General features: G+C 40.2%; 1 protein-coding gene across 2 annotated transcripts in view; it reads right to left on the reverse strand.

Annotated features, from left to right (window-relative positions):
• Positions 1 to 18844, reverse strand: part of LOC126183523 (polycomb protein Scm) — a 194474-nt gene that overhangs the window by 151166 nt on the left and 24464 nt on the right. For both annotated transcript variants that reach the window (XM_049925582.1, XM_049925583.1), the window contains exon 3: positions 14755 to 14903. In XM_049925582.1, coding sequence (XP_049781539.1) covers positions 14755 to 14903 — 149 coding nt within the window. The remainder of the gene's footprint in view (positions 1 to 14754; positions 14904 to 18844) is intronic.

Raw genomic sequence — 18844 nt, forward strand, 5'->3', positions numbered from 1 at the left:
TTCATACCTCATAAATTGGTAAGAGATGGAACTGATCCCCCATGGTACACAAAACAGGTCCGAACGCTGTTGCAGAAGCAACAGAAAAAGCATGCGAAGTTCAGAAGAACACGAAATCCCGAAGATTGGCTAAAATTTACAGACGCGCGAAATTTGGCATGGACTTCAATGCGAGATGCCTTTAATAGGTTCCACAACGAAACATTGTCTCGAAATTTGGAAGAAAATCCGAAGAAATTCTGGTCGTATGTAAAGTACACAAGTGGCAAGACGCAGTCAATACCTTCGCTGCGCAGTGCCGATGGCACTGTTACCGACGATTGTGCCGCTAAAGCGGAGTTATTGAACGCAGTTTTTCGAAATTCCTTCACAAGGGAAGACGAATGGAATATTCCAGAATTTGAAACACAAACAGCTGCTAGCATGAGTTTCTTAGAAGTAGATACCTTAGGGGTTGCGAAGCAACTCAAATCGCTTGATACGGGCAAGTCTTCAGGTCCAGATTGTATACCGATTAGGTTCCTTTCAAATTACGCTGATACAATAGCTCCCTATTTAGCAATCATATACAACCGCTCGCTCACCGATAGATCTGTACCTACAGATTGGAAAATTGCGCAGGTCGCACCAGTGTTTAAGAAGGGTAGTAGGAGTAGACCTATATCACTGACGTCGGTTTGGAGTAGGGTTTTGGAGCATATACTGTATTCAAACATAATGAATCACCTCGAGGGGAACGATCTATTGATACGTAATCAGCATGGTTTCAGGAAACATCGTTCTTGTGCAATGCAGCTAGCTCTTTATTCGCACGAAGTAATGGCCGCTATCGACAGGGGATCTCAAGTTGATTCCGTATTTCTAGATTTCCGGAAAGCATTTGACACCGTTCCTCACAAGCGACTTCTAATCAAGCTGCGGGCCTATGGGGTATAGTCTCAGTTGTGCGACTGGATTTGTGATTTCCTGTCAGGAAGGTCGCAGTTCGTAGTAATAGACGGCAAATCATTGAGTAAAACTGAAGTGATATCAGGTGTTCCCCAGGGAAGCATCCTGGGACCTCTGCTGTTCCTGATCTATATAAATGACCTGGGTGACAATCTGAGCAGTTCTCTTAGGTTGTTCGCAGATGATGCTGTAATTTACTGTCTAGTAAGGTCATCCAAAGACCAGTATCAGTTGCAAAGTGATTTAGAAAAGATTGCTGTATGGTGTGGCAGGTGGCAGTTGACACTAAATAATGAAAAGTGTGAGGTGATCCACATGAGTTCCAAAAGAAATCCGTTGGAATTCGATTACTCGATAAATAGTACAATTCTCAAGGCTGTCAATTCAACTAAGTACCTGGGTGTAAAAATTACGAACAACTTCAGTTGGAAAGACCACATAGATAATATTGTGGGGAAGGCGAGCCAAAGGTTGCATTTCATTGGCAGGACACTTAGAAGATGCAACAAGTCCACTAAAGAGACGGCTTACCCTACACTCGTTCATCCTCTGTTAGAATATTGCTGCACGGTGTGGGATCCTTACCAGGTGGGATTGACCAAGGACATCGAAAGTGTGCAAAAAAGGGCAGCCCATTTTGTATTATCGCATAATAGGAGAGTGTGGCAGATAGGATACGCGAGTTGAGATGGAAGTCATTAAAGCAAAGACGTTTTTCGTCGCGGCGAGATCTATTTACGAAATTTCAGTCACCAACTCTCTCTTCCGAATGTGAAAATATTTTGTTGAGCCCAACCTACATAGGTAGGAATGATCATCAAAATAAAATAAGAGAAATCAGAGTTCGAACAGAAAGGTTTAGGTGTTCATTTTTCACACGCGCTGTTCGGGAGTGGAATGGTAGGGAGATAGGGAGATAGTATGATTGTGGTTCGATGAAGCCTCTGCCAAGCACTTAAATGTGAATTGCAGAGTAATCATGTAGATGTAAATATAGATCATCATCATCATCATCACCAATGATCAACATGTACAGACCCAAGTCTAATCTTGATGGAACATTTTCTGTTATACTGAGTATTTATCATTGTCAGCTGAAGAACTCTGTGTTCTAATATACAAAGGCCATCACACTGAAGGTTCTTGGAGGAAAATACGTTCAGCTGACAGGGAACTGTAGTGTGAGAATAATTATACATGATAGGCCACAACCATTCGAACAGGATGTTTTATCATAATGCAACCATAAGTTTTTCTTGGACAGGACTTCTTGCAGATTTCATGAGCAGTCATAGACTTTCGAAGATTGGAGCTCCAGAGAGACGAAGCTGGACAACAATTGCTATGGGTGATTGCCTGTCATTGGAGACACACCAATTCTATCAATGAGATGAGTTCTAGTCAACAGTGTGGATGCTCAGTGATGATCATAGCTCTCACTAGTGGAAAAGTTCAACTCTGGGTGCCCAACTGCCACGAACAGCTGCAACTCATTCCTAAGGTTAAGCTAACATGGACAACTGAACAGGTCCAGGAAAGACAGCTCAGTGTCACTGATAAAGGATCATAACATGTTGGCCATTATTACAAACTACCCACTGGATGATTTACTATACAGTCAGCAAGTGAAACATTCTTTATCAATTTTCAGGTGCATTCAAGATCAGAGTGGAGGCAAGGCAGTTATAATGACCCAAGTTAAGCTCCATATCAACCCCGTGGATCATCCTGCCCCCCCTTCCCCTTTCCCAATCAGTCAGCACTTATATGTCTCCAGCTGAACAATAGATAGAGCAGAAGTCAGCGGTGTAGCTGCTGTGAGATGACACCATACAGTTGACAGTGTCCTTGGTCCTATTGTCCTCATGAAGAAGATACAAGGAACATGGCATTTCTGCATAAATTACTAGTGGCTGAACAAATTCACTAAAAGGATGTATGCCCACCAGCATGAAATGATAACACCTTGGACTGTCTGGAAGAAGTGAAGTTTTGCTCCAGTGTGGGAATGCAGACTGTCTGCTAACAGATCAATGTTGATGAGGCTGACCAGGAAAAGACTGCTTCATAATACGTAATGGACTCTATGAGTTCAAAGTTATGCAGCTTGATCTATTCAACACTCCAACCACCTCAGAACAAATGACAGACAACCTGCTTTGGCATCTTAATTTTTTCCTATCTGAATAACATTACTGTTTTCTCAAATACATTTGAAGAGCATTTAAACCACTTGACAACTCTCCGGAAGTGTGTCCACAGTCCAGGTATTTGCTGAATCCTCTTTGGCACACTTGTGGTGAAAGGCTTCCTTCGAATCTGCTCCTGCAAAAATGTTTTATAAAGGATTTCAGTTGTGAAGTAAGGCCAGTACAAGAACTGCTGCTGTGAGAAGTCAAATTTTCTAGAGGGCAGGAGCATGACAGATCTTTCTATATCCTTAAGGAGACGCTCACAGCATCACCAATTCTGGAATTTTTGATGAGAGTACCGAGATGGAACTACACACAGAAGCCAGTGGTTATGGGATAGACGCAGCTCTATAGAAATCTTGAAAGGCACTGGAAGGGTGAGTGCCTACACTTTCAGAGTAATCCCGAAGTCCAAGGCAAATTACTGTATGAGAAAGTGTGTCTTTCAATTGTTTTGAGCAATCAGTAATTTCTGGCCCTATTTATATGGTAGATCATTCATTCACTGTTGTAACTGACCATCATTCATTACGTTGACTGATCAACTTGAAGGATCCATTAGAAAGATTAGAAAAATGGATACTGAAGTTTCAGGAATATGACATTACAGTAACACAAAAATAGATGCAAAAATAAGGATGATGACTCTCCGTTGTGAAATCCACTGGAAATACATTACAGCACTGGTGATATCCCAGTAATCAATGCACTAATTAATACTGCATCTGAACAATACTGACCACTACTGAATACCACTGAGGCTTTTGAGAAGAAAGACTCTGTCAAAGGAGATACCAGACCAATTGATGGAACATTGTATACAACACATTACAACCCGATGGGACAAAAATGGTTGCTCATCATGCCACCTCATTTACAACCAGCCATACTGAACAATTTTCATGACACTCTGACATCACCTCATGTTGAATTTGCAAAGATAGTATATAATTAGCCAGGGCTCTGGTGATCTCTCAGACATTATGTAAGCCACTATAAGGAATGCTAATGTGCCTCAATTACTTCCCTGAACATTTAGTACCATTTTATCGTTCAGTTGCTCCATTTCACTGTAGTGGAAGTGACCTCATCGGAGGGCTGTCACAGTCAACAAATTGGAATGAAGGGTAATAATGTGCACTGACTAATCTACCTGGTATGCTGTCACCAAGTCCTCACTCACTGTGGAAGCTCTGTGAGACCTTATAGAAGAATTAATTTTGAAGCACCGTGTGTAATGATCTTTGATCATGAAAGAGTTCCAATTGAAGCTGGTGTCAGAAGTAATTTCTTGAAGGATTTTCATCACATGATGACAACTAGGGAACAACCATGGATCAATGGCCTCAGGTAACATTTTATTAGGATAACAACAGGTATGCTCTTATTATAGGCTGATGTTGAACAGAAGGCCTGGGATACAATACTACCTGTCATAACATTCACGAAGAACACAGTAAAGCAAAACACTACATGATTCACATTTTTTTCCCTGATATAAAGACAAAATGTTGGAAAAACAATGGAAGCTTTGTTTATGTTTCAACAGAACAAAATTTAAGATGACTTCACCAAAAACTTTATCATCAGCTGGAATGCATACAGTACTCTAACGCTATGATGATCATGTTATACCATCAAGCACTGATCTGTAACCTTCAAGCCAGGTCACCTAATACGGTTTTTTTCATGTGGGAACATGAGGATCCACCAATGCCTACATATGATAAGATCACTGACTAGATCAATATCCATGAAGCTAGTCCACTCAACCCACAGGTCACAATTTTGGAGGGGGGGGGGGAGCAATCAGTCTGTTGCAATGTGCAACTCACTGGTTTGAGTCCTGCCTCCTGTCATTATTTATCATTTAACACTTGTGGTTTCTGCAAGGTTAAGGGACTTATTTTCAGAATGATGGAATTTGTTAGAACACTGTGTGTGTATTAGGAGGACAGACCTCTAAGGCCGACAGTTCAATTATGTGTTTGCTAAAATACAGTTTCAGGGATTGATGTTGACCCTGCTCTTACAATTGGTACTTGATTCCATATTCAATGTGCCAATATAATTGCACACAAAAATGTTAGCATTCTACAGTGTGCTGGAAGACAACAAATGTGACATGAGTAAGAATGAGTAAGTTTACAACATGACTTTGTGTCTCAGGCAATGAAAACATACAAAAACTTGGAAAGTTAATTTTTTAATGTAAAACACAACGATAGTTTGGTCACAAAACAAAGACAAACTAATAACAAAAGTCAGTGGTGATCAGATAAACTAAAAATTACATTCAGCATGCAAAATACACTGCATCTTCAACTGGTCTGTATGCAAACAGACAGGCATTTATGAAACTCTTGCTATCAAAAGGAAAATTCAACCTGATCATAATGACTAATGTAGAGGTGGAAAACTGTGGACACACTGAAAATAACATTTACTATGTTCTTTTCAATCCTCATATGCAGTCCCACAGGCTGATCTCTTGTGTGATGCTTTTGAAATGCTGATGAATGAATAAATCAGTCTTGCGATTTACTCACTGAATGATCAGCAAACCCAGTCTCTAGGGTCCAACAATGATCCTATTGAACATATGGCCTCATTTTCCTGAAAGTTTGTTCCACAAGTAGTAGTCAATAATGCAGTAATGGGGTGAAAAAGAATGTGTTGAGTAAAATGCACTTTATAGTAACACTACATCTGCGTAAATACTCTGCAAGCCACCATATGGTGTACAACGGAGGCAACCATGTACCACTACATGTCATTTCCTTTCCTCCTCCACTCGCAAATGGAGTGAGAGAAAAATTACTATCTATATTCCTCTGTGCAAGCCCTAATTTATTTGTCTTCACATTCATTGTATGACATTTAAGTTAGCAGCAGTAGAAACGTTCTGCAGTCAGTTGCAAATGCTAGTTCCCCAAACCTACTCAATAGAAGTTCACACCAAGAACGTCATCTTCCCTCCAGGGATTCCCATTTGAGTTCACAAAGCATCTCCATAATACCTGCATGTTGATCAAACCTACCAGTAACAAATTTAGCAGTATGAATCTTAATTTTTTTGATGTCATTCTTTAATCTGACCTGCTAGGAATCCCAACAATTAAGCAGTACTTGAGGATGGATTGCACTAGTGTCCTACATGTGGTGTCCTTTGTAGATAACCGACACTATCCTAAAACTCTCCCAATAAACTGAAGCCCACCTTTCGCCTTCCCTACTACTGTCCTTACATGCTAGTTTTTCATATCACTTTGCTTTGTTACACCTAGAAATTTAATCAACATGACTGTGTCACGCAGCACACAACTAATATGTAATCCAACATTACAGGATTGCTTTTCCTACTCATCAGCATTAGCTTTTTTGCCACCCATCGCACCAAATAGAAATTCTGTCTAAGTCATCCTGTATCCTTCTACAGTCACTCAACAGCAATACTTTCCTGTGGTCACAGATAGCTGCTCACCCAACCCATCCGGTCATTTTCTAAAGATAGTGAACAAGAGTGGCTGTATCACACTTCTATGGGGCACTCCTGATGATACCTTGGTCTTTGATAAACACTTTCCTTGAAGGCCAACATATTGGGTTCTATTATTCATGCAGTCTTTGAGCCAATCACATACCTGGGAACCTATTCTGTATGCTCGGACCTTTGTTAATAGTTTGCAGTGGGGCACCGTGTCAACTACTTACTGGGAATCTAGGAATATGGAATTGGCCTGTTGCCCTTCATCCATGGTTCACAGGATATTGTGCAAGAAACAGGCAAACTGAGTTTTGCAAGTGATGCTTTCTAAATCCATGCCGATTTGTGGACAGATTGTGTGTGTCAAGGAAATTTATAATATTCAAACTTTGAATATGCTTAAGATTTCTCCAGCATACTGACGTCAAGAATATGGGTCTGTAATTTTGAGGATCCATTCTTTAACCCCTCTTATATACATGCGTCACCCATGTTTCTTTCCACTCACTTGATACTTGATAACTTGCATTGTGTAACAGATTCATGATCAATGCAAGCTAAGTAAGGTGCCAAGGCTGTACAGTACTCTCTGTGAAACCGAACTGCAATTCCATCTGGACAACTAATTTGTTTCCAGCTCTTTCAGTTGTTTCTCAGTGCTCACGATGCCATTTCTATGTCCTCCAGATGGGAGTCAGTCTGATAGTCAAATGATGGTATGTCTGTACAATCCTCCTACATGAATAATTTTTCAAATAAGAAATTTAAAACTTCAGCTTTCATTTTGCTGTCTTTTACTGGTTGACTTGTAACTGGATACAAATATTCACCCCGCACCTAGTGATTTTATGTAGGACCAGAATTCTCCTGGCAATACCCTTTGTTAAGGTATGTGATAGAGGTTACAGTATACCTCACACATCAATCATTTTAGAGACACATAAATTTCGACTAACTTTTGCCTGTAGACATTTCCACAGTGTTGTTTGTCCCGTGAGTGCAACAATCTATGCTTCCTCAGCAGTTTCCAAATTTTATTGCCAGCCGGTGTGGCCGAGTGGTTCTAGGCGCTTCAGTCTGGAACCGTGCAACCGCTACGGTTGCATATTCGAATCCTCCCTCGGGCATGGATGTGTGTGATGTCCTTAGTTTAGTTAGGTTTACGTAGTTCTAAGTTCTAGGGGACTGATGACCTCAGATGTTAAGTCCCATAGTGCTCAGAGCCATTTGAGCCAAATTTTATTACTGGACCTAGTTAAACCACACTGTGTATCTCCCATCCTTATACACTTGCTAGGCACATACTTCTCCAGAGCGTGATTTACAATCAGTTTAATCTACATCCAAAATTCCTCTACGCCCATCATATTGGAACTAAATATTGCCCACTCATTGTTTAAGAATGCTAACATCTGCTTATCTGCGCCTTCCATGGATTTAGTATCTTTAGTAATCATTGTTGCTATGATGAGATCATGATCACTAATTGTTGAATCCTGCCTACTCGTCAAATATGGAGTGCCCAGGAAACGTGCTTTCTTGGACCACTAGACAACAATTCAAGCAAATCAGATTAAAGGGTTTTATTAGAAAATGAATCAATGACAATAACACAGAAGTGTCACAAGCAAAGAGTGATATGCAAATAAGAAATTTCTTCAATATATACAATTCCTACATCACTGGTCTTGAAGTGCCTAATCTTGATGCTGCTGTACAAGTGGGTTGCGACGAGTTGGCGCGGCACATATGTCCTCTTTGTGTAGAGGCTGCTGCCGTCTCGTCGTCGTCCTGGAGAGCGGTCGGTAAGCGTGCAATTGGCTGACGTCTTCTCCACAGCCCGCTCTGCTCTCTTGTTTCTGACTGGCATGACGGCACCTGACTTCACACCAGAACACTAATCCCTATCTTTACATTGACACTGTCGATAAGGTCAGGTCTGTTTACAGTTACAAGGTCCTAAATATTTCCACTGTGTGTGACTTGAACTAGCTGCTCAAGACAGTTTTCAGAAAATTGTGTTCAGGACTAACCATACCACGTGCAGTGACTCCCTAAATATAATAATCTATATTCATTATGTTTAAGTCACCTCTAACTAATACTGTACGATCAGGGTATTGTCGTACTACTGGAGATAGATTTTCTTTGAAAGATTCTATAGCTGTCAGGGCAAAATTGGGTGGCCAGCAAAAACATTCAATGATCAACTTGAGTTAATCATTGGCCTGTTACTCATGTTCAGATAACTTCACAGTTAGGTTCAACTTAATCCTCAAGAGAGACAATATTTCTGTTGACTGCAATGAACATTCCCTCTTCTACAGTGTCAGTTCTCGGTTCTGGAGTGCAGTTGATTCAGAATCTTTGTTACGAATACTTCACAATTTACTGTCGCAAGTGCAACAGGAAAAGTGCCTGTACTCTGAATGCATTCCGATTTCACTCACTGCATATTGATTGGTGAACGCTGACCAGAGGACCTCAGACTACTGCCTAGTCTAAAAGAAATCCTTGGGCATTCCACAAATATTCTACTACCCAGGAAGCTGCTTCCTATCATCTCCCTTGACAGAAAAATTAACAAATGCAGTGAAATAAAGCCCAATTATTGTGTATAAGTATCATATACTGCTCAGAATATACTTCTCAGCCAGACCACTGTGACCACCTACCTAACAGCTGGTATGCCCACCTTTGGCACGCATAACTGTGGCGCTGCATCATGGCATAGAAGCAATGAGGCCTTAGTGAGTCACTGGAGGAAGATGGCAGCACATCTGCACAGACAAGTTATCTAATTCCTGTAAATTACAGGAAAGGTGCGATGAGCTCTGATGCCACATTCAATCACATTCCAGATTCCAGATGTGTTCGATTGGGTTTAGATATATGGGGGGGAGGGGGGGGGGCAGCACATCAGCTACAGCTCGTCAGTGTATTCCTCGAACCTCTCCACCACACTTCTGGCCTTGTGACATGATGCATTATCTTGCTGAAGAATGTGGCTGCCATTGGGAAACGTGATCATCATGTAGGGGTGTATGTGGCCTGCAACCAGTGTACCATACTCCTTGGCCATCATGCTGCCTTGCAAGACCTCCACTGGACCCATGATTGCAAATGTGAATGTTCCCCAGAGCGTAATGAGCCACTGCAAGCTTACCTCACTCCTGCAGTACGAGTGTCAAGGAGCTGTTTGCCTGGAAGACAACGGATACACGCCCTCTCATCGCCACGATTAAGAAGGTATCAGGATTCATTAGACCAGGCAACACTCTGCCACTGCTCTAATGTCCAGTGTTGATGGTCATGTGTCCATTTCAGTTGTAGTTGCAGATTTAATGGTGTTAACATTAGCACATGCATACGTTGTCGGCTGCGGAGGCCCATCGTGAGGAGGGTTCGGTGCACTGTATGTTCAGACGCACTTGCCCTGTGCCCAGTATTAAAGTCTGATGTTGGTTCCACCACAGTTCGGCACCTGTCCTGTTTTACCAGTCTGCCCAGCCTACGGTGTCCGAAATCTGTAATGAGGGGTGGCCGGCCAACCCCATAATGTCTGGACGTGGTTTCACCTTGGTTTTGCCATGTGTTGAAGATGCTTACCACAAAACTCCTCAAATGACCAACAAGTCAAGTATTTTCCAAAATGCTCATGCCGAGTCTCTGGGCCCTCACACTCTTCCCTTGGTCAAACAGATAGTTCGTGTGCCTTCCCCATTCTACACACAGACAGCACACTCGCTGATACTAGAGGCATCGTGCATGTGCCTGACTAGCAGTGAATCCTTGCCAGGTGACGGTGCTAACACCTGGATGGTTTTATATCAATAGTAGCTCAGTGTTCATAATGTTCTGGCTGATCAGGAAAAAAAACTGAAAGTAAACACTGAATGTATGACTGTTATTTGACACAAAATTAGAAGCTGATGGGCAACATGAGAAAGTACATTAAATACAAGGTTTTAAAATCCATACTGATATGTAAAAAACTCATGAAATAATAATAGTATTGAAATACTTGAAAATGTAAAGGCATTAGCTTCAGGTAAAATATTAGTTCCAGTTTGTCTTCAGCAGCAATAGTGTATCTGATTCTTAGAAATATATGGAAGAAAAATAACAACAGGACCTGAGTAAAAAAGCAGAAAGTTCCTGATGAAGTGGCCAAGGAAATGCTGAAACAAACTAATACCAAGTGGAATGTTAAGTGAAGCAGAGATGAGCTTTTATGGGAAAGCAATTAGAATTTTTAATATTTTATGTCATTTCCCCTGCAATATCTTGACAAAAGCTAAGTAACGCACTGTACTTTAGTCACAAGTGCATGCATGCTAATAAGGTAGCCTCCTACTAGTATTCTGTACAAGGCTTGTGGCTGAATACCCATTCATGTGTTATCAGTTGGCACAATCCTATATAGGTGGTGTGCAGCAGCTGCCATCTTAGTGTTCTGTGTGTCATTACAGCAAGACTGCGCCTCACTGTTCTGTTCATCAGTTTATCTTCAGTGTGGCACTAATTATTTTGTAAGCACATTGCATTATAACCAATCTGACTTTCAAATAATCTACTGTCCACAGTATTCTGATACCTTCAAGCCTCTATATCACATCACAGTAAGATTTGTTAAGATTACTTGCACAACTTTTATGTCACAGTTGACCTTTTGTTTGGTTTCATTCATATTTTAACAAAAGATCAATCAATTACAGGTGCCGAAATTTCAATTTACAGCAGTGTCCCTCTCAAAACACTGATCAAGTTGGGACATAAAAGAAACCTATGACAAAAAACTGTCACTGAGCCTCATACTTCTTATCTTCAATAACCACTGTTCACTTTTACTCTTTACATCATCATTTCACTTATCCGCTGAGATCTCCTAAGTCTCAACTCTTCTATTTTCTATTTACATTTTGCACACATTTACACATCAACCTTCCCATCCTTCCATCTTCCTCCACTTTAAATCTCATTCCTGCTTGCTCATATTACTTATTGTATCTTCTTGATTGCTCTGTAATTGTGCCTGCTCCCTCTCTCTCTGTTTTAACAGCAGCAATCCATAAACTGGTTTTCTGCTCACGCACAACTTTTCAGTTCCCCTGCTGAATAGGTAACCCCATTGTCTTCTTCCCAGTTTTACCACTCTGGTCACAATAAGCCACATAATCCTTTTTTCAGGGTGTATACGTGGACAAGGAAAAAAATTCCCAGATTTTTCCCGAATTTACCGGATTAAAATACACTTTCTCCGGGATGAAAACACACCTTTTCCGTGTTACTAAGTGACAGTATTTTTTCCTTCGGAACTGTAAAACTTATCAATCCTTTGAATGGCTATGTTTTTATACATGGGCGTAGAATATCCCGGAACTTTAGAAAACGAAACTCAGGGAAGAAAACTCCTTTTGGAAAGATTTTTGATGTGCAGCAACACGTATGCTGCATATTTTCATATTACGAAAGTGTAAATTCGAATTCCACCAAACACCACATGTTACTTTCCGAAACATTGTAATCGAGATTGCGATGCGCTTTTGTAAGCCAGTCATAGCTCATGTCAGGAGATCCTGCCAGCCGATGACAGCGGATATTCAGACCACAGGACACGTGATGTAGCCAGCTAATAGCAACACCACTGTTAAGTAGCGCGGATACACAAACAGGAAAGGTAATGTTTTAAATTAATATACATAGTGTTGCTACAAGAAAAGCAAATCTTTCACATATAACATTGGTCTCTAAGGTTAATAAGCTGCAAGAGAGGCTAAGCTTTCACATATAATGTTGATTTTTTTGCGCGTGTTACACTTTAAGATATATCACACAAATGGGCCAGTAAAACTTTTAGCAGAGTCCAGTGACTTGTCCTCAAAGCTTTCCACAAATAAATTAGCTACAGCAGAGGAGAGAGAGCTTCTCGTAGCACTACATCAATTTGCTCATAATAAATGACATGAATGATCTTCTAGGCTCAAAATACTTCTAAATGGCTCGTCATCAAACGCTCTGTGATTTAAGAAATTCATCGTACATTCTCGCACATAGTTCAACTTGCGTAAAAGGAAATTTACTTTGAAAGTATCGCTTTTCATACCACCAATCGCAATATTTTCCCGCAAGAGCACATTCGTATGTCCAGATTCCCAAGGAGGTAGGCCTAGACCTGATATTAAGCTTTTCAGTTGGGTTTCAGGATGTAAATTTTCTTGGAGTACCAGTACTGTATTAACTCATTTTTTATTCTTTATTACGGCATAATGCCGTACGTGCTAGAAGATGAAAACGTGCACCTGAAATGCAGCGAGCAGTTGAAAGTAACCAATAGTGTGGAACTAAACACTTTGTTTCGAACACATTGACTGCCTCAGCGTAAAAGACTAATAAAAACAAAATTTATTTAGCAAACCGACAAAAATAACTTCATTGTTCTACAAGGCGATTAATGCATGGCTGTCAGAAAAGTGGAAATAAAATAAAATCTGAAACTAATAACACATATTAGCCTTCCGTAATTACGTGGATGTATTTTAATTCACTTGATAGCTCCCGGTCACAGAAATCCATTTTGTTTTCATTTGACATGAGAGCAGTAAACGAAGAGGAAACAGCAAAATCACTAAACGAAACAAGGGTCACATGGAGACTACACACGCCCCCACTGTAACTCAAAAAGCTTTATGTTAGAAAATAGTTTCACGTTTCATTCATACGCTCAAGTTTTTCAAGTATGAGATCAAAAAGTAGTAGTTCGAGATTTTTATATAAATTTGGAATCTTCACATTCTTCCCTAATTTGTGTGGTGTCCCTGTTTCTTCTCCTTCCTATCTCTAACAAACAATCTTGTCATGACTAATTCTGGAACTATTCCAGCCTTTGTCAAAACTAATTTGCCGGTTAACTGCACTAACCCTGCCAGAACGACCGGTTTAGTTATATCTGATTATTCTCCAGTTAGGCATTGTTATGTTGGTACAAACCATTTTCCGCACTACTTCCAGAATAGATGCAGACTGTACAACTAGCCCTTACTAGTGTAGCGATCTGGCCGGAAAATTTCTGAAAAAATTTCATTTTCCTGGATACATTGAGAAGATAATACGTAATCTTTCTTACATGTTATTCCTGTTAGCCATTGATTTCCACTCTGGTAGTCTGAATCTATGAATTTCGCTAGTAATTATAACAAGGATGATCATTTCACAAACCCGATCAACAACATAATCAGACAACGATTGGCGTTCATTTGCTCGGCTTTACTCCGCTCCAATTGTATAGCCTGCTCCCCTTTTGCCTGCAGGAAAGTTTATTTCTAGATGCAACAAGGATTCCCCTGACAGAGACATCAAATACACTATGCACACATTCACAAATCAACTTATGATTTTTATTTTATTTTATTTTATTATTATTATTGGATCAAACTGCTGATGTCATCAGTCCCTAGGCTTACACACTACTTAATTTAACTTCAACTAACTTACGCTAAGGACAACACATACACCCATGCCCGAGGGAGGATTTGAACCTCCGACAGGGGTAGCCGCGTGAACCGTGCAAGTCGGCCTAGACCACACAGCTACCCCACGCAACTTACGATTCATTCAGAAATCAACTTACAGAGTGTGTTCAAAAACCAACAGGGATGCACATCAAAATCATATGAGTAATTGATAGACCAACGTGCACTGGATGCTAGGCGCTTTGTGAAACCAAGTTTTTTTCTGCTCAAGAATAGGAATTTGGCACACCCCCCACCCACCCTCATATATCCGGGCCCGCTGCGCATGTGTGAATCTGGCAGCTTGGGCTGGCAGTAAAATTTTTCCCGGTTGCATCTAGTTGCTTGCTGCGACTGCTTACACAGCCAACAGTATAGCCAATAGTATAAAACACAAGATGTGTAGCCAAACAGCATAACCATATAAGAATCGAACGTGTGGCAGCAACAATATTACAACAATTTAATTAATTTTAAGAGAACAGAATTCACTAAGCTGTGGACATCCAATACTCCATAAAGATGTGAAACAGAAGCTACACAGTCAAATTAAGTATTATACAAATATTTCACCTGCTAGACCAAATTAACATTCTGAAGATACCTTATCACATACCTTAATATATGCTTTTCTGAACTCTGACAAACAAGTTTCAGAGCAGAATTCTTTCTTAGCATGTTGAGTGGGAAGTATATACTTCAACGGGAGTTTATTTTCATTGCACCACGTACATGAGGTTCTGGGCTTCGGAGGTCGTCCAGGACCTGTGAAAAGAGCAATGCTTCATACAGTGGTTAAAAATATATATATATATATCTGACATTATAAATACTATCAGAACAATGGTACACAAGTTTCTTTTAATTTGTAGATTGAGGTAATGCCACATCAGTACATTAGGAGATTGATTCAGCATTAACTTTAGCAGTCACACTACAAGCTCACACTGTAAGTTCAACAATGATTGTAAGTTCTGGAATCATATAAGGAGGCGCTGAGATGCAAAAATGCCAAAAATATCCTAGCAATCATCAGAACAGCTCCAAAATGAATGCCATCCTATGACATCAACACTTTCCTGCCTGTTGGAAGGCAGCCAAAGTCCTAATGTTCAGGAAGCCACGGGAAGACCACTTCCTCCCAAAAATTACTGACCCATAAGCTTGCCGAGCTCACTCCAACATGCCTGAACTGCCTGCAGGTAATGCAGAACAAAGTGCTACATATCATAAGCACTCCTCCATGATACACATGCATACCATGGACCTTCACAATGAATACTGCCTCGAGAAAGTCTCATAGGTGTTAAAAAAACTCGTCATACAACTACATGGGGACTCAAGATACTTAAACAACCCCTTCAACCTGTATCTGGGAAACTGTAGCCACAACCACAGGTGGAAGCACAACTGTCCAAAGACACTCCATAGTACGAACACACAACCACCTGTGGAAAGCTAGTGAACACAAATAATGCAAATAACAGCGAACCCCTGCATCACAGAAAGCTGACTGGCAGATGAATCACGCAGCTGCTCAACCTGCCACAGAAGGAAGCCAAATTTTGCATGCTAAACCCAAACAGAACTCACATAACCCCCTACAATGTGGAATCGATTCTGTGGCCAGTCAACCACTAATACGATGACTATGGCTTTTACAGGTACACAGATGCTGCAGCTGGCCCAGGAGACAGTGTCGGTGCTCAGCCCAGCAGTACCTCATGTTGATTCTGATTGATACTCTTATGACAAACCTAAGCTATGACACTGGTGTCAAACAATGCACAATACCCAATCACTAATCAACATGATCTGTCACAGATAGCAAGAAAATCCACTACTGCTCTTGCTACTTGTCCAGACTGTTGCAGAGGTTTTTTCCTCCCTTGGCGCTTGCCTTGGCACTTTTTTTTTTCACCCTTTGCCCTTAAACCCACTACTCTTCTTCACTTTTCGTCCACCTCTATCATCTCAATGGGCCCCTGTTAGTGGGTAATTTTACCCAGACAAACAGACATCATCATGGCTCTACATCCTGTGAACTCGTCAATTTGCAACAAACAATATGGAGGTGACAGGAAATCTCTTGAGATGGTCACCATGTCGGTGTGGGTGTGGAGGAGCTGCCCCTTAGAGAGAGAAGAGTTTTGAAACAACAGAGTGCTCTTTCTAGCCTAGTGTCTTTTGCTAACTACTTAACAGCATTCAATTCTTCGACTCCACTGTACCTTGCTTACTGCAATGAAATATCATCAGACAGTGTTCTACACTGGCTTCTCACCCAGTAGTAATAATTGTGTAAATCTAAGTCTATATTTCATAAAATTATAAATTCTCGGACAAATAAATTATAAAAAATCAAATGTGGTTTACAATAAATTAAGATTTCATTCAACCCATCAACAATGTTTTTGTGTGAAAAAATAATTGAAAATTTGTGTTGGAAGGAGAATTCTAACTTGTATTTCCTCCATTCTGTGAGTTGATTTACCATTAGGCTATTCAAGCCTACCGCCACGGCTAAAAATTTCATTCTCATTGATTTCTCTCTTATTCCTTCCGAACATAAATATTGTTCTCAACTCAACGATTGGTATTATTTTTGACTCATTTGCACAGCAGATCTGAACTCACCTAAAAGAAAATTTGTCATCCATTTATTTTATACCTAACACTGAGCATACACAATCTACTATCTCACAGCATTTTTTTTTGAACATCCTACACTGCCATGTGAAGCAATATTTGCAAGACACATATTCTACTCTGGCCTCTTACAGATTATGTATGTCCTCCACAGCAAGGCATACAAGGGTTCCTAAAAACATATATTCAACTTACCATTGTTTTAAGCAAATCTGCTTCCAACAAGATTTACTAAAAACAAATATTCAACTTACTGCTGTTTTAAGTAAATCTGCTTTCAACAATGCCTGTGTCACAACACATATTACGCAGGTGTATTAGGTACAAATAAAAATTCCAATTTAACTTTATAGAGGGTGGTCCACATGCTGTTCTTGTTTGCCGTATAGCACAGATGTTGGCAACGCTTGTGCTTGTCAAGTTTGTGACAGCTAATTGGAGCACAGTATGCAGTAGCCGATGACGAGCTTTAGCGAGAAAATACCAATTACTTACAATATTTTTTCACTTACTGCTTTAGAGAAATACTGACATTTCTGGCATATATTTATGATGATTCTGACACACACACACACACACACACACACACACACAGTTTTAAGGTGAAATAATATTAATGATTTATTCCAAAATGTGGAATATAGTAGTGTTGGTGGCCTAATGGTATGAATTACTTGTGTTGTATGGATGGACCTTTATTCATTTTCTACCTTTGCTGCATCTTGGCATCCATTTCATCAATGTATATAGCAGTTTGGCACTTTTTATGTTGGAGCACTTATTACTGATCTGACTAATTTACAGAAATTTTTGTTTTGTGACAGGCTGATCTGAAGTACAGAGCTTGTCAAGGTGCGCTTGCATGCCTCAACGATAAAAATACTGTAGGTGAAACTACAATGGAAGTGTATCTGTAGAGAGGCCAAACAAAGATGATTTTCCTGAACAGGGGCAGCACCCTTTTCAGTAGTTGCAGGGGCAACAGCCTCGTCTATTGACTGATCTGGCCTTCTAAAATCAGCCACATGGTCTTGCTGTGCTGGGACTGTGAATGACAAAACAAGGGAAACTAAAGCCATTACTTTTCCTATGGACATGCAGCTTTACTGTATGGTTAAATGATGATGGCATCCTCCTGTGTACAATATTCCGAGCGGGGACTACTCAGGAAAACGTCTTCATTAAGAAAAACAAGACTGGAATTCCACACACTGGAGCATGGATTGCTAGATCTCTTAGTAAGGTAGGTAGGTTAGAAAATTTAAAAAAAATGGGGGAGGGGGGGGGGGGGGTCGTAGGTTAAATGAGGATATGATTAGAATAATTACAGCACACAGAGAATCATTCAAACAATCATTCTTCCCATGCTCTATACGTGAATGGAATGGGAAGAAACCCCAATAAATGGTACAATGGGAGGTACCCTCTGCTATGCACTTCACAGTGGTTTGTAGAGTATAGATATAGATACAGATATAGATGTCATGCACGAGGTCTACTACTGAGTAAGGAAACAGGAATGTGGGTCAGCTACTCTGAATAGCATACTGAACACATTATCATATCCAAGATAGACTCTCAGCTAATAACCATCGCAATACTCCAGATTTAGGTGCCTACTAGCTCCGCAGGTGATGGGCAGACTTAAAGAATTTATGATAAGATTTAAAAAAAAATTATTCAGTCAGTTAAGGCAGAGGAAAATTCAATTACGATGAAGGACTGGATTTCAATAGTAGCAAAAGGAAGAGGAGAAAAAATAATAGGACAATCTGGGCTGGGAAAAAGGAACGAGAGTAAGCCACCTGGTAGAATTTTACCCACACCATAATATAATCAGTGTTAACACTTTGTTTAAGAATCATGAAAGATGGCTGTACTTGTGGAAGAGACCTGGAGACACTGGAGGTTTCACATTGTTTATATAATGGTAAGACAGGCATTTTGGAAACAGATTTTAAACTGTAAGACATTTTCAGGAGCAGATGTGGACTATGGACGTAATTTATTGGTTATGGAATGTAAACTAAAATCAAATAAATTGCAAAAAGCTAAAA

This window comes from Schistocerca cancellata, chromosome 4 (genome assembly GCF_023864275.1).
Source record: "Schistocerca cancellata isolate TAMUIC-IGC-003103 chromosome 4, iqSchCanc2.1, whole genome shotgun sequence".
NCBI classification, from domain to species: domain Eukaryota; kingdom Metazoa; phylum Arthropoda; class Insecta; order Orthoptera; family Acrididae; genus Schistocerca; species Schistocerca cancellata.